This window comes from Haliotis rufescens, unplaced genomic scaffold (genome assembly GCF_023055435.1).
Source record: "Haliotis rufescens isolate VD_foot unplaced genomic scaffold, xgHalRufe1.0.p SCAF_6, whole genome shotgun sequence".
Classification (NCBI taxonomy): Eukaryota; Metazoa; Mollusca; class Gastropoda; order Lepetellida; family Haliotidae; genus Haliotis; species Haliotis rufescens.
The window spans coordinates 44,625,022-44,641,062 of record NW_025964334.1 but is presented as its reverse complement, the minus strand read 5'-3'; the positions used below and the strand labels follow the sequence as shown (position 1 = coordinate 44,641,062).

The window sequence follows — 16,041 nt, the reverse complement described above, 5'->3', positions numbered from 1 at the left end:
TCAAATTATAGAAGTGAGGCTGATTTATTGAAGAACTCACTTAAATATTCTTTTGCAATTATGGAGGTATACAAGTAAACACCGGTGTGACAAAAGTGTAAATATATCGTGTAGCGGCTTTACAGCTTGCACACCTGTCTTTACGTTTATTACTCAAAAAACAAACAAACACGCATTGGAGTATGTTCCTAGAAATGAATATGTCGACAAGAATAACTTCCTAGATTGCTTATCTAGTTATTAACATACCAAAAAAACAGTAGACAACAGGACGAAATCAGTGATAACGACAGCGCTGTAACACAAGGCATCCATTTTATTTCATCAAATCAGTTTGCTAGTCGGCGTGGCCTATTTTTTTCAAATGCCACGGAATCGCTTGCAATTAATTTATTACATTGGGAAGCAAGAACACATGTAAAAAATGAAGAATAAACCTGTTGGGCTTCAGTAAAGTCAACTCAGTTACCAGCTTTCAGACATAAGACATGTTGTCTTGGTGAGCTGACGAATATTTTCAAAGTCACCTCGTGGTTGCTTCACCAAATAGGATAAAACACACTTTGGGGTAATGCTTGCTGTGAACACGAATGTTAAGTTAAAGTTTCATCGGTCCAGCAGTAAAGGCCAGTCCTCATGTATAAATAATTGGAGTGCCATGACGGATTATATGTATCTAAGATGGTTTACTTTAGTGAAGCAATAAGTCATCTGTTCAATCGTTAGGCTTATTCCTGCTCACCACATGCCGTTCATTATCTTTCAATAAAGGAATGCTTTGGTGCAGAATCACAAGTGCAAGATACAATAGAAAACATTTATCTCCACTGAAATAATTGTATAGGAAGTAATAAAACTGCCACATATCTGGTCTTCTTATGAGGCTGAGCTCTGCGTAAATCGAGTGTTCAATCGGCTATTAATCCAATTCTGAAGAGACAACAAGAGGGGTTGAGGTCAGCGGTATGACCAACCACAAATCCATGACTTATACTGACGTAGGATGAAATGAGCTTAAATGATGTCAAATTGATTAGAGTGAGCACATCAAGGTTACTAAGTCTCTTTGATACAAGGAATGGCCACTCACAAGTCTTTTTTCTGTAAATGAGATTACATCTGTAAGCTTTATATTAATCACACAAAGATGCTGCAATCCGCTTTTCTGGTCATTGTTGATGTTGGTGGAATTGTCGCTTGAACAGTTCCAATCAGTCGTGCTATTAATTTTGCCTTAGATGTTATAACTAACTGCATTCAGCTACAAGCTGTCAGGTGTGTAATTGCAACAACGTGACTTGTGACTTTTTACAGGCCATAGGCTCGTCGACTAGGATTTGTTCTATCAATATCAGTCCTTAACTCTGTCAGTCAGAACAAGAAAACAGATGAGGACCTGCAGGCCGTCAATCTCATAATCACATATGACAAGATATGCCAGTTAGGTAATAGAAACACTTGTCATATGCCCTGCACATGCCTATCAGTGAATCCAGAGTTGCAGTCATAATCTGTTATGATAGAGATCTCAAGTAGCAGCCATATAGCTTGTTGTTATACATAAGAGAATTTGGTGTCGTATATCTGCTGATACATGACCTATAAAAAAATAAACTTCTTTTCAAATGGTTTCCTGAGACATATAACCTTTTCTGTGTAGTCAATGTGACCATTGCTTAAAAAGACACATGTATCATTTAGAAAGTTGTTTTTTCTCTTCCTTTATGTAAGTGAATTAATGAGTTGGGGGTTTTGCTAGTAATAATACATCCACATCATGACAATCAACACTAAGAATGTGCTCTACATATATTTTACCCACATGGGGAGTTAAACCCAGGTTTTCAGCATTACAAGCAAACACGTTAACCACTTGGTTACCCAAAGCTCCTGGATGCATGAATCAAAATAATAGGAGTAAAATGTTGTCAGGGTTGATTTGGTCCATAAATTTATGGACAGGGAGTACATATATATAGAGAGAATAGAAGAATGTAGGTTGCCATGGGGATAACTGCAGATGATTCAAGGGTTTTTTTTGTTTAAAACTTCTACAAATAGGCCACTGAAATCAAATACCAATGAAAGAATTAAAAAGAAAGGTTTGAAATATGCAAAATAAAATCAATTCATCTGTTTCTCTCTGTAAAATATGAACAATATTTTTTGCACCAACATACTTTTGCTCCTAGGTACATTCAAACTGAAATATTGCTAAACTAATTCTTTAGACACAAAGTAATGACATTGTTGTTGTTAACTGGTTGTGAAATGTGGCATGGTCCATATGAGAGAACAGTATCATCTGATTATAATAATATTTAATCTTTATTTAGGAATACCATGTCAGTAACATACATTCGTGCATAGAGTCACCACTTCTGGTAAAGCAGCAACTCATGATGTTTCATGTTCTATTTTAGCAACATCATCAATAATGATTAAAGATGAATATAGATGATGATGCCTAAATACTTATAATCTGCATACAGTTTCATCTTGTTCAATGTGATACCTTATATAATTTAATTATATTCAATTTTAATAAGAAACTAAGTTTAATTATTCAAAAATATGCCATCCAACCTGAACCTTATTACACTGCTCCATGTCTCATTGCAGTGTCTTTTAGTTTCTGAGAAGAGATACACTTCACTTTATAAACAAACAACATTTCAAGATGAGATATTTATTACAGACTGATTTGAGTCGCTATGATCACTCCACGCACCTAGGGTTATATAATATCAAGAGTTTCACAACATTTATCCATGGGTATTTACAATCAGAGAGCTATCACTCCAGCTCAGTTAGGAATGATGTGAGGGGTTTCTTTGTGCGATGTTGCCTGTGTTGTTTCTGTTGTTGTTGTTGCGTGCTGTGTGCTGTGTAGATGGCAGATGGTACCTGAGGGAAGGGGGTCGCTGTGATCACTCCACGCACCTTGTTTACAGGTGGGCCTGAGCACCCTGATGTGAAGGTTTCCTGCACAGATATGTTGAAAGGCCATTTAGACTGTGATATAACAGTAATAGTTCTGCTAGAAATGTGGCAACAGTTTGCAATAGATATTTAGTGATTCATTTACCTTTGAAATCATGAGTTCTTACTAGAAAAGATACAGCAACAAAACTCTGTAGCTCACCTGATTTTTCTTGAAAACTTGAAAATATATCATAAATATAGAGACTGGAAATTAACAATACTAAAAGATACAAGTTTACACACACCAAAAATCCTAAACGCATGTAACTTCCCAACAATACATGTAGACATTCATAGCGACCCTCCATATAGCATCAGATCAAACCTCTGCAATTTTTGAGACATCACAATTCATTTCTGAGATCTTCCAAGATATGTTATTCAGGGCTCCAGATAAGGGCGGTATCAGCATATGTACAGATGAAAATATGCATGATACGCTGGGGGATAACTTCGAAAACGTATCAGATATGCATCACAGCATACATGTACGGTATAACATTAAAGACGTATTTCCCAAAATAATATTCTGTTTTCAAGCAGCTTATTTTCTGAGAATAGTGCGCACATTTTCAAAAAGAACGCAGCTGTGTAGAGGGAGTTGCGCATTATACAGGCCATAGTGAGTTTTGAAGTTGTTTTCCCCAACACAAGAGATTACCGTGAGCACGTAACACCAGAAATACATGTCAACAAATCCGTACTGAAGTACCCAATTTAATCATGTAATTACACTGTCTGGCTTACAAAAAGTGTTCATTGTATATCTGGAATTTTCTTCAATATTTCATTCAATATTGTGAAGTGATTGGCTGATCGCACAACACACCGTTATTTACAGAAAATCATGGTCAGGTAACCATTATTGACGCCTAGAAACGAACTCTAGTTGACAGAGAATGGATACACATATCATAAATGATATACTTTGACTGTTAAAAGTGTACTCTGTAGGTTGGCCAGTACTCCTATATTGAAATAATAAGGAGTACGTACTCCTGATGCTGAAACATTATCTGGAGCCTTGAGTAATAGCTTCTGGCGACTTTTAATTTCATAGATGTCTAATATGCATGCAACTGCATATACAGGGCTTTGCAAAGGTCAAAGGTACAAAAAAAAAGTACTTCAAAGTCACTCACCAGGTACATTCAAAGTAAGCGGAATGCTATATGTAGTCATAACTTTAACCAACAACTAAGGAAAGTATGGCGTTGCTGTTTGTTGTGTTTGATATGACATAACAATATTATCTCCATTTAGTATTCACTATAAAGAATATCATTATGCTAACAAACATTCATGTAAATGTATGGCTGCATGTTGTATGGCAGTTATTGAAATTTAAGGCATTATTGCTACATTGTCAACAATGACCAAAGTTGATTGCAGAGGACGATGCTAAGAGAAATTAATAATCATCATCTACTCTCAGTCTAAATGCTATGATTAAATCTGATTGTAATCAAATTGAATCCATTGAAATGCAACAAATCCTAGAGGAATATCAGCTAACCGAACATTTGGTTTCTGAGATAATGAGGTCTAAAATTTCCAAGAATATGTGAGGATATTTTACCATTAAAAATACATAACTGAACTGTTTGTTTGATTAACAAATCTAAGTCATATTTTTGTCCTACACTATCCACATAAAGTGTCAGCTCTCTGGGACTTGTAGTTTTGTGACAAATGAATTCTAAAACATTTTTAAAGTTTGAATTTTTAGCGATTCTTTCTATTTTTTAATATTATTTTTATTTTACTGGCGTAACAAATCTGAATCCCACTCTGTTACACATAATATGAATGTTTCACATCCCTATCGTCCTTGTTTTTTCTTCTTCAAAATATGATTGTTTTTCCTTCTTGTTTAAACAAACTGTTTTCTTATCCAAATGCCATGAGCAAATCTGAGTGCTTTCATGTTGCAAGCCATTCTGCTTAAGTCTAAAAACATCCCTTTAGCTGGTCAGAAAAGAAATTGAATCTTAACAGATGGACGAAACAAAAATGAGCTTTCAATAAATTTACCTTGACCTTTACCAGCATGTCAAGACATGTCAAATTTCATGAGTATACAATTAATCATTGCCTTGCTGAAGCCACATTGACATTGCATATGTGACAGTAGTAGGGACCAGTTCAAATCAGAATCCAGTTTTTAAGGACACCATAAGGGGGTTCATGATTGCAAAGTTTTAGCTACACAGCCCTGTGGTTTTTAGAAGAGATGTAAGGGTTTACATCAGACAGATAGCTGTACAGTTTCAAGAACTTTCAGTTCAGGTGTGCTAAAATGCTCCGCAAATATTCAGCACATTTATTACATAGATGAAGGACTTCATTTCAAAGGAATGGAATCCCTATTTCTTGAGGTTTTATCCATGTCTTCTTTGTCATGTTATTGCCAATTTACAGGTCAAAAGCCAAGATGTAAGGAAACCAAAAAAGATAAATGTTAGTGTTGATTTGAGGTCAACTACAAAGAAGAAATTCAAAGTAGATTTAAAAATCTCAGATTTCAGGTTATTGTTTTAAAAGTGCATGTTGATTATTAAATTACGATAGTTATTTCATTTCTTTCTAAAATAAAAAGAAAGTTCTTGAAATAAAACAAGAGGTTTGAAATAAGCATACAGTTGATTTAGTCAAAGTATCACTGTTAAAATTTTTACTTACGACATAGCCGTAAAACAAGGACACAAGGATACAAATTGATCTGGCGTAACTAGCTTTTTTTCAAGAGTAGAGATCAGTGCGAGTCTGTGGAAGAGATCACAAAACTAGGAAAGATTGCTTAAGGTCAGCAGCAGCAACACTACTTTACACGCAATGAGAAGCAATATGTGTAAAGGCTCTGTTGCTCCTAAGGCACATTCTGCATGAGATGAAAGTTGTATACAATGACATCAAGTCTGGAGAATGTGGCAGTTATAAAGGGATTAAATGGGGTTTTTGGTTATTTGACTGTGTAAAATGGTATGTTTAATACGGGAGGTTTGTATGGCATCAATACTGAACAATGCGATGATAAACATGTCCATTGTTTCAAGTTAAAAAGAACTTAAATGCTTTAAATCCCATTGTAAAGGGTACATATGGTAAATGTCATTTCTCTTTTTTTGCGAAGAAGATTTATGAACATGTTTTCAAATTGATGTTTTTTGCAATATTTGAAAATTGGCTGCATGTAACAAGGCAATGTTGTTCAGGTAAACGATGCTCTAATTTTCAAGCATATATAGCTTATCATAGCCTAGCTAGCAACTAGATACATTGTTTTGTTTTTTGTTGTTCTCATATTGTCATTTTTGTTTCCACATGAATGCAAAGTCTTTCCAACATCTTCATTATAATATATTCATATGTATATATTATATGCATATGAAAAATACATCAGTATTCACAAGATGGTTTGATGTGCCGAGATACAATGCATCCGCCGAGAATGCCAAGGTACAGCATATATTCAACAGTTACAAACAGGCTTTTGTCTAGATTCTCTTGTCTCTTAACTCGTATCATATTCTCACTGAACATGCAGGTGATTCAACATTGTCCCCATTAACAAAGAGGTTGTTCATGGATAACGAGCCTAACAAACAAATACCAACAATTATGAAAGTGTTTTTAATTTTATTTTTCAACATAATCTCCCTGCTTTTCAATACACTTCTCATATCAACAGTGAAGCGTTTCAAACATTTTCTGAAACCACCCTGAAAAACCCATTCATGGCAGCTTTGAGTTCAACGAAGGTGTTCTTTCAGTTTAGGAAACAGGTGGAAATCACTTGGTGCCAGGTCTGGCTAGTATGGAGGGTGAGGAAGCTCTTTGCAAGTAGAGATTTGTGAGAATAGGCATTGTCATGAAGTCATGAACTCCAGCAGTCAGCATTCCTCGCCACTTTTCTTTAATAGAATCTCTCGTGCGATGAAGCAACTCAACATAGTAGGCACAGGTAGTCTTTTGACTTCCTAAGTAATCAACGAGGATCACACCCTTTGCATCCCCGAATACAATAGCCATAACTTTCTTCACTGATCTTGAAGACTTGAATTTCTTTGGTGCCGAAGAAGTGGAATTGTGCCATTCCATGGATTGACATTTTGACAAGGGATCATAGTGGTAGACCAATGTTTCATCACCCTTAACTAATCTCTTTTGGAATTTGACGAAACCCCCACAATTAGCTCTAAATTTTCTCTGGCAATGTCAGTTCTTTTTTCCTTAAGATCAGCATTTAGAATCTTTGGCACACAACGAGCAGATATCTGTTCATCTGTAAATGTTCATGAATAATAGTTTCAATGGATCCATGGCTTTGACCTGTGTCTTCCGCAAGTTCAACAATGGTAATATGTCTATCTGCCAGGATACGTTTTTCTATCTCCTTGATTGAAACTTCATTGATTGAAGTTGAGGGATGTCCAGACATTGGGTCATCATCAAGGCTTGTTCTCCAAGCCTTAAACATGGCTCCTCAACGTTTAACATAGCTGCCAAACGTTTAACAGTGGAATAGCTTGGGCACTTATCCCCACACACTTGTGACATGCGCTCATGAATTTCTTGGGGTGTACTTTTCTTTTAAGTCAAAAACTTGATGACTGCTCATACTCTTTCTTTTCCATTTCTGTGTCGTTTAGTCCCCTATCACGTTCAACTGGCTGTCACAAATATAAAAATGGCCTCAACAGACCAAATACACTTGCAATGAACTACATTGACTAGTTCACTTTGTTATGGCCCTTAGTTGAAGGTTAGTCAGGCTTAGAACGTTTTGACCACCCCCCGTATCAAGGGTTCATCAAGAGTGACTATTACGATAGTACCTCCAGTCATTACTCATTCTCTTCTGTACTGAAGTACATGACCAATGTTGATCATATCTGTTAATGTTTTCGAGAATCCTTTGAAGTTGCCCTCAATGCTACACATATGGATGTGTCTCTTCCAAGCTGGTACTTCATGATTAAGTTTTACCTTACTGGTGTTGTATCCAAATGGTATTAAATATTCATAAATTTGTGAAATGTACATTGTCAATGACAAGAGCATAAGAAATGTGTCCAAGTCACAAATTGGTAACAAAATTACATTCCCAAAATATGTGTGGTAGGTACTCTTGTTCCTCCTCACAGAATGCACATGTCATTATCAACTAAATGAATCTTAAACATTTCCCATTTTTCTGAACAATTTTATACAAGAACCAGAAAGTCAAGTAGCTTTACATCTTTAGTACATGTTCTATATTGAGAGAGTGAGTTGGGTTTAGCGCCTCCCCGAACAGTATTCCAGCTATATTACGGCGTGTAAGCATGATGTGGGAGGAAAGCCCAAAGTGAAGTAGGTCTCAGACATTTACCATAATGGTTGAAACCCTCGAGCACGACCATGGTGCTGACAAACTTAGAAACATAATTAGGGTGAACAGGAATTTGAACCCACAATCATTGGTTCCCTACTGGTGTGCCTGCACCATATATTGAGTAAAACCTCCTTCCAAGAGATTTCTGTCAAACATTGCCTGCCTATTCATAATCAACCGAAATAGACTTTACATATGAAATAAGTTGATGATAATAAAATCTTACTGCCTTTGTCGGTTCCAAGAATTCCTCAAGGGGTTCATACAAGAACAGATTGTAGACTCCAAGGCTGTCATCGTTTTTAAAAGGATCCTTCCAAAATTTTGGAATGTAAAGAATTATCTGAGTATAGTGCAAAATTGTACCTTGTATGTTACATTTACCCTTGAGGTTCTCAAAGTGCATGAAACTTTCTTATTACATATATCTTTATTAGTAGAAATGTATAAAGGTTTTCAGTCCAATAGACATTTTTAAATTGGGGATTAAGCCACATTGGTTGAGATAAGATTTCATTTCAGTTTCTCATATTTTCTGAAGAATTTTTCCAGTCAGAGTTGTGTTTCGTTAACTTTGTTCATATTAGCTCTTGTCTACCAGTATATAGACATTAGGCCAGTGCAGACAAATTAACCCATGATTTAATGCGTTTGTGAACAATTTCAAGCTCTGCCAATCTGATCACAAAGTAATTTCATTGATAAGCATAACATTTCACTGCATTCAAAGTTTAAAGCCTTATACTGACATGATTATTAGTTAGTATGCTACACCCACATTACAAAGCTGATACATGTTGCCTCAAGTGTGACAGTATTCAATATGTCCTCTATCCTCAGGGTATTATTTTTATACAAACTGCATCAATTTCACATATGTTTTTATTATGTTTACTTATTGATAAGATTTTGCTGAAAACATTAATCTGGAAAGGTAGTAACATATTTGTTTGCCAGTGTCACCTTTTCTATTTCTCTTTTCTTGGCTTGAGACATGCTCCTGTTACCCTTGGTCTGGCATTTGAGAGAGTCAAAAAGTCCCGAGGTAAGGCCAAGTGGGTTGAAGGTTTCCAGGACATCAATCTGAATGAAAGGAAGAAGTAGATGAAAGTGTGTCAACTTCATAATATTCCGTCATGTATATTCCACTACTCGCATATATTGAAATAGGAGAGCTAAAGTCTGTTCTCTGAAAATGGACTTAATTTGTTGCACTGAAATATGAATAAAGGCAGTCCACATTTTTTATATCCATTCAAGGAAATACATTAAGAAAAGTGTTTATGTGTCTTGAATATGTTTCCTTAAATCATGCTATCATTCCAAAGGGTAAATTTGCCTATAGTAAAAGAGAAATGTTACAAACACTTGTAAAATAAAGTATGGATAACTTCTTGCTCCTCTTTTAGCATGGAGATTCATAACAAACTACGGACATTCTGGCAGGAATTTAGTTCTTCAAGTTTGTTTAATTCTGAAACTAGTATTCTAACAAATCTGGTTGAAATAAACACAACAACATTACTTGTTTTACTTTGAATTTAGTGCTGTGTTGGCATGCATTTGTCTGAAAGCAGTGTACTGATGTGTAATGCTAAGGAACCAAAGTTACCTTAAAAGACTTTCAGATTCTTGAACCACAGTCCAAATTTGACAAAGACACTGAATTTAGGTCATCAGCAGGAAAATGGAAAACTATTATTATACATGAAGGTGATGTGGCACATACACGTGTTGACCTCACACTTCATACATCAGTTTTCTTCACAGGAAACAAGTCTGCTAATTTCATATTTGCCTTGGTGTAACTCTTCTCTCAAACATCTTGCTAACTTCATATTCATGAATATATTTTTGATGGATTCTCACCAACATACTTTGCAAAGTGTATTGTGCTGACATTCACTATTGTCCATTAAAACAAAGGAAATAGAGTGCAAGATTGATGACCTATTAGACAATGATCACTGACAATGTACTTTTATAAATAAATAATTGATGCGTTCTCAACAACAAACTTTCAGAACTGGATTGTTGCTGACATTCATAATTGTCCATTAGACAAGGCAAGACTGATGACCTATTAGATGATCATCACTGACAAATGTCCTTCTGTCAATACTACAAGTTCAAACAAGACACAAGTCTCTATTTGTTGTCAAATATGCAGGACACACATGACCAATGTGCCTGTTTTAGGAGCTGAGGGTAAACATCGCGTCTGCACACAATCATACACTGTACAGGAGCCTTTGAATCAATTTACAGGCAGCTCACAGTCCCCACTCATAGCCAGCCTCTTGCAGTCTCCTATCTCCTTAAAATTATTCGAGCTCAAAATCATTGCATTCTTGTAGAAAAAAAAAGAAAAGGAAAAGACATTTCTTGGCAGAAATATTTTGCAAATAGTGTTACTTTAGTTGCTTGAGATTGTTGATGCAACAGTGTTCTAAAACTATTCATAGAGTTTGGCTTATGATGTATATCAGTTTTATTATTATTACCAGTTCTAATTGCATTGTCACTTTCCAGAGAAAAATTGATAATAACTTACTTTCTCAGAGAATAAACGAAATGAAGATCAAAATACCGGGGTAGCCTTTTTCAGCTATTAAGTTGGGAAAACATGGGAACAGATGTTTAGAAGAAAATAGTTAAATTGTTAAGGAGGCAATAACCATCTCTTTACAAATAAAAGGGAAGAGTAAAAGATTTATTGTGTTAGATTACGACAGTAAAACATTATATAATATACATTTCTTGCAGATTTCATGTTACATGGTTAAGATATTGCCCATGAGATACTAAAATTTCACAAATTTTGAACTATTGTAACCACCTTGAATATTCCCATTCAGAAAACGACAAAGTGTCTGGGCTTTACTGCATGTATTTGTAAAGTTGGTTGACATCTAGATCAATCGTATGGAACATTTCAAGTTAGGATCATCGGTACTTTAATAGAAAACAAATAGATAAAAAATTACAAATCTTTATTTACAGGGCAGAAATGTAAAACAGGTTCACATGTATTGCACCCATGTTTGCCATCTCTCACAGCATGATTAAGCAGACAACAAGAAAACTATTGAGCATACTTACTTAAATTATCCCATGCATCAAAATACATAGTAAGTTCTCCCTATTGAGCATTGTACCCAATGTCACGTCCTTGGGAGTAGTTGTGATGGCAATATCGAGCAATAAAATGTATAGCAGGTACGCACATCCATTCACCTATCACTTGAATGATTTTAATTAATCATAGATCATTAATCAGTTAGCTTTAATAAAGAGACAAACACTTATTGATTCTCCCTTTGTTTAAACATTACTGCTGATTAGTTGTCAGGAAAATAAAGACATGAGTTGTATATAGATTTTCACCAAATAGATCATATGGTTCCATTTGTATTATAGACACATGGCATCATCATGTGTGATTTACACTTCTTGGTCAGGCTCATATTTTGATGGTATGTGCATGTTGGTGCATAAGACTGTTTGATTCCTACTTAACAAATAGTTTCATCTCAAATACAGGTACTCTGCTCTCTAGAAACCAATATATGCTCGAACAACCCAGTGATGTTAACAAGGTTTCAGGGTATGAAAGAATACCCACTGCATGTTTCTAAACAGTATGTGTACAGCTACCATGTTGTTTTTTCAACTACACTATGATGCATGAAAAACAATTGTGTTACTGTAGCTCACAAGGTAATATATATTGGGAAGGTTTAAGTAACTACTAATGATCTCTGTAATTGTGCAACAATCTGACTTCAGGTCTCCAAAGTGTTGTTAGACCCCATAAGATAACCAACATAATCAAGTTCAGTAACCACAAGTGTTTTGGTGGTGGGTATCCTAGTGGTTGAGCACATGGGAACAATGTTTGAATCCATTTTAGATCTCATTATACATGATGTAACTGTGATACAGTTGTCACTGCGACTGATTTACGACAACCATTGACTGAAGAACATTTGATTTAAAAGGCTTCATAACTTAATTGTCATTATGTATTAGGCACTAATCCCCATTGTTAATCCTCACACCATTTCAATTGACTGTCAGCCAACCTGGGCTACTATATCACAACCCGTTAATTACTGTTATTTATAGTATGACATTTATTGCCATAGCTGTTCATCCCCTAAGCTGTGTTGGTTCATCACCCCCAGAAGTCCCATGTCCAGAGCAACGTCATGGTCTGTCCATTGTTGTTCATTACTATATATGTGTGTATATGCGTTACCATTACACAGTGTTAGTCAAGCTTGGTATTCTGAGTGCTGGTGTAGGGACGACCTCGAGCAGGATGTGCCGCTCGTAGGAAACGTCCTGAGGTTTCGTAATTTCAAAAATCTAAACAACAAAATTTGTCATTTGTTACAAGTTATTAATATGCACAGTTTGGTACAAAATTTAATGTATTGTCTAGGACTTTGAATTCAGATAAGGGATATTCTAGGGTAAGCCACCCCACACATATGTGTATTGTATGTTAGTATTATGTAATTAACAGCAAAGGAGTATTCAGCATTTCAGAGTTTTGATGTCGGAATTAAGGATTATTTTTTGTCCTGGGCATAGCACCCAGAATATCTGGGCAAGCTCCGTCAAAGACACGGGAAGAGCACCCATTGTACTTAAAAGGGCAAAAGTACCCACTAGTACCGTTTGAGTAAAGTTAGACTCCTGGTCATTATACATGATGTAACTGTGATACCTTACTTTATACATGGTGTAGCTGTGATACCTCACTTTATACATGGTGTAGATGTGATACCTCACTTTATACATGATGTAGCTGTGATACCTCACTCAGTCATTAAACATGTAACTGTGATAGCTCACATTATACATGGTGTAGCTGTGATAACTCACTTTATACATGGTGTAGCCGTGATACCTCACTTTATACATGATGTAGCTGTGATACCTCACTCAGTAATTATACATGATGTAACTGTGATACCTCACTTTATACATGGTGTAGCTGTGATACCTCACTCAGTCATTATACATGTTGTAGCTGTGATGCCTCACTCAGTCACTATACATGATGTAGCTGTGATACCTCACTCAGTAATTATACATGATGTAGCTGTGATACCTCACTTTATACATGGTGTAGCTGTGATACCTCACTCAGTCATTATACATGATGTAGCTGTGATGCCTCACTCAGTCACTATACATGATGTAACTGTGAAACCTCACTCAGTCATTATACATGATGTAACTGTGATACCTCACTCAGTCATTATACATGACGTAACTGTGATACCTCACTTTATACATGGTGTAGCTGTGATACCTCACTTTATACATGATGTAGCTGTGATACCTCACTCAGTCATTAAACATGTAACTGTGATAGCTCACATTATACATGGTGTAGCTGTGATAACTCACTTTATACATGGTGTAGCTGTGATACCTCACTCAGTCATTATACATGATGTAGCTGTGATGCCTCACTCAGTCACTATACATGACGTAACTGTGATACCTCACTTTATACATGGTGTAGCTGTGATACCTCACTTTATACATGATGTAGCTGTGATACCTCACTCAGTCATTAAACATGTAACTGTGATAGCTCACATTATACATGGTGTAGCTGTGATAACTCACTTTATACATGGTGTAGCCGTGATACCTCACTCAGTCATTATACATGATGTAGCTGTGATACCTCACTCAGTAATTATACATGATGTAACTGTGATACCTCACTTTATACATGGTGTAGCTGTGATACCTCACTCAGTCATTATACATGTTGTAGCTGTGATGCCTCACTCAGTCACTATACATGATGTAGCTGTGATACCTCACTCAGTCATTTAACATGATGTAACTGTGATAGCTCACATTATACATGATATAGCTGTGATACCTCACTCAGTCATTAAACATGATGTAACTGTGATAGCTCACATTATACAGGATGTAGCTGTGATGTCTCACTCAGTTATTATACATGATGTAGCTTTGATACCTCACTCGGTATTTATACATGATGTAACTGTGATACCTCACTCAGTCATTATACATGATGTAGCTGTGATACCTCACTCAGTCACTATACATGATGTAGCTGTGATACCTCACTTTATACATGATGTAGCTGTGATGCCTCACTCAAGTCATTATACATGATGTAGCTGTGATGCCTCACTCAGTCACTATACATGATGTAGCTGTGATACCTCACTAAGTAATTATACATGATGTAACTGTGATACCTCACTTTATACATGGTGTAGCTGTGATACCTCACTCAGTCATTATACATGATGTAGCTGTGATGCCTCCCTCAGTCATTATACATGATGTAGCTGTGATGCCTCACTCAGTCATTATACATGATGTAGCTGTGATACCTCACCCAGTCATTATACATGATGTAGCTGTGATACCTCACTCAGTCATTATACATGATGTAGCTGTGATGCCTCACTCAGTCATTATACATGATGGAGCTGTGATACCCCACTCAGTCACTATACATGATGTAGCTGTGATGCCTCACTCAGCCACTACACATGATGTAGCTGTGATGCCTCACTCAGTCATTGTACATCATAATAATAATAATTAAAGCTGCAAGCAGCAATGGCGGGCTCCAAGTTACACTGTGCACAAACGTCCATGTTCGAATCCTTAAAGGGTTTCCTTGTACCAAATCCGTCACATGTAGGCACAACTTGCAGGGTATTGCCGCTACGAAATTGGCGTGTGCTAAGTCTGTTTTAAACCCATTTCCGACATCAAAAATGTTCGAATCCTCAAAGGGTTTGTTTGTACCAACTCTGTCAAAAGATAGTCACCGTTTGCAGGACATTGGCGTGTTCCAGGGGTGTCCCAAATTCTAATCAAATATTACCACCAAGTGTTGTTACTTTTTCCATGCACCCAAGAACAGAAAATAAGATGCATATGATACCTAACTTCATGTAAACTTGCAATAGTTTCTGTCAACAAGCTAACAAGATATGATCGTTAAAGTAAAATTTCGGTAATTTTTTTTATCAAAATCAAAATCCAATACAACCGCAACTAAAACAGATATCCCAAAACGGCTATGAGAGTTTGCTGTGTTGTGTGTGGAGACAATTCTCATAAAATTTGGAAGCATTTCATGCAGTGGACTCGGAGTTGTTTGCGTTTGAAGACAGGTACCCAAAAGACACTGTGAAAACCTTGAATCCAATATGGCTGCCAAACCATTTGACCAATGACCAAAGTCAAAGAACAAAATATGTCAAGCAGCTCAAGCAGCAGATACATGCAAGTTTTCAAAGTAATCTGATAAGCGGTTGCGGGGCAATAGGGCGAAATACATCTTTAAAAATGTCTTGATTTTTAGTTATCTGCCCTTGGCCTTTGGGCCTACGGCCTTGGGTTTTAGGCAGGCACTAGTACCCAACGGTCTCCATACACATACAAAATTTGAACAAAATCGAGCCAGTGGTTATTTTGCTAGCTCTGGTACAAAAATCGGCGGAATAATAATAATATTAAATCAAACGCTAACACTGGGGCTCTTCAGCCTTTCGGCTTGGGGACTCTTTAACAGGCTGTAACTTCTTTGTCAGTTGGGCTCCAGTCAAACGGATTAGCGTTTTGCGTTCGTCCGGACCCTGGGTTCCTGTCGCATT

At 36.4% G+C, this 16,041-nt stretch overlaps 1 protein-coding gene across 3 annotated transcripts in view; it reads right to left on the bottom strand.

Moving 5' to 3' along the window:
* Positions 1–296: 296 nt before the first annotated feature.
* LOC124142960 (meiosis 1 arrest protein-like) overlaps positions 297–16,041 on the bottom strand; it is a 40,629-nt gene continuing 24,884 nt past the window's right edge. For all 3 annotated transcript variants that reach the window (XM_046511733.2, XM_046511735.2, XM_046511734.2), the window contains 2 exons: positions 9,326–9,445; positions 297–2,985 (listed from right to left, as the gene is read on the bottom strand). In XM_046511733.2, coding sequence (XP_046367689.2) covers positions 2,797–2,985; positions 9,326–9,445 — 309 coding nt within the window. In that variant the 3' untranslated portion in view covers positions 297–2,796. The remainder of the gene's footprint in view (positions 2,986–9,325; positions 9,446–16,041) is intronic.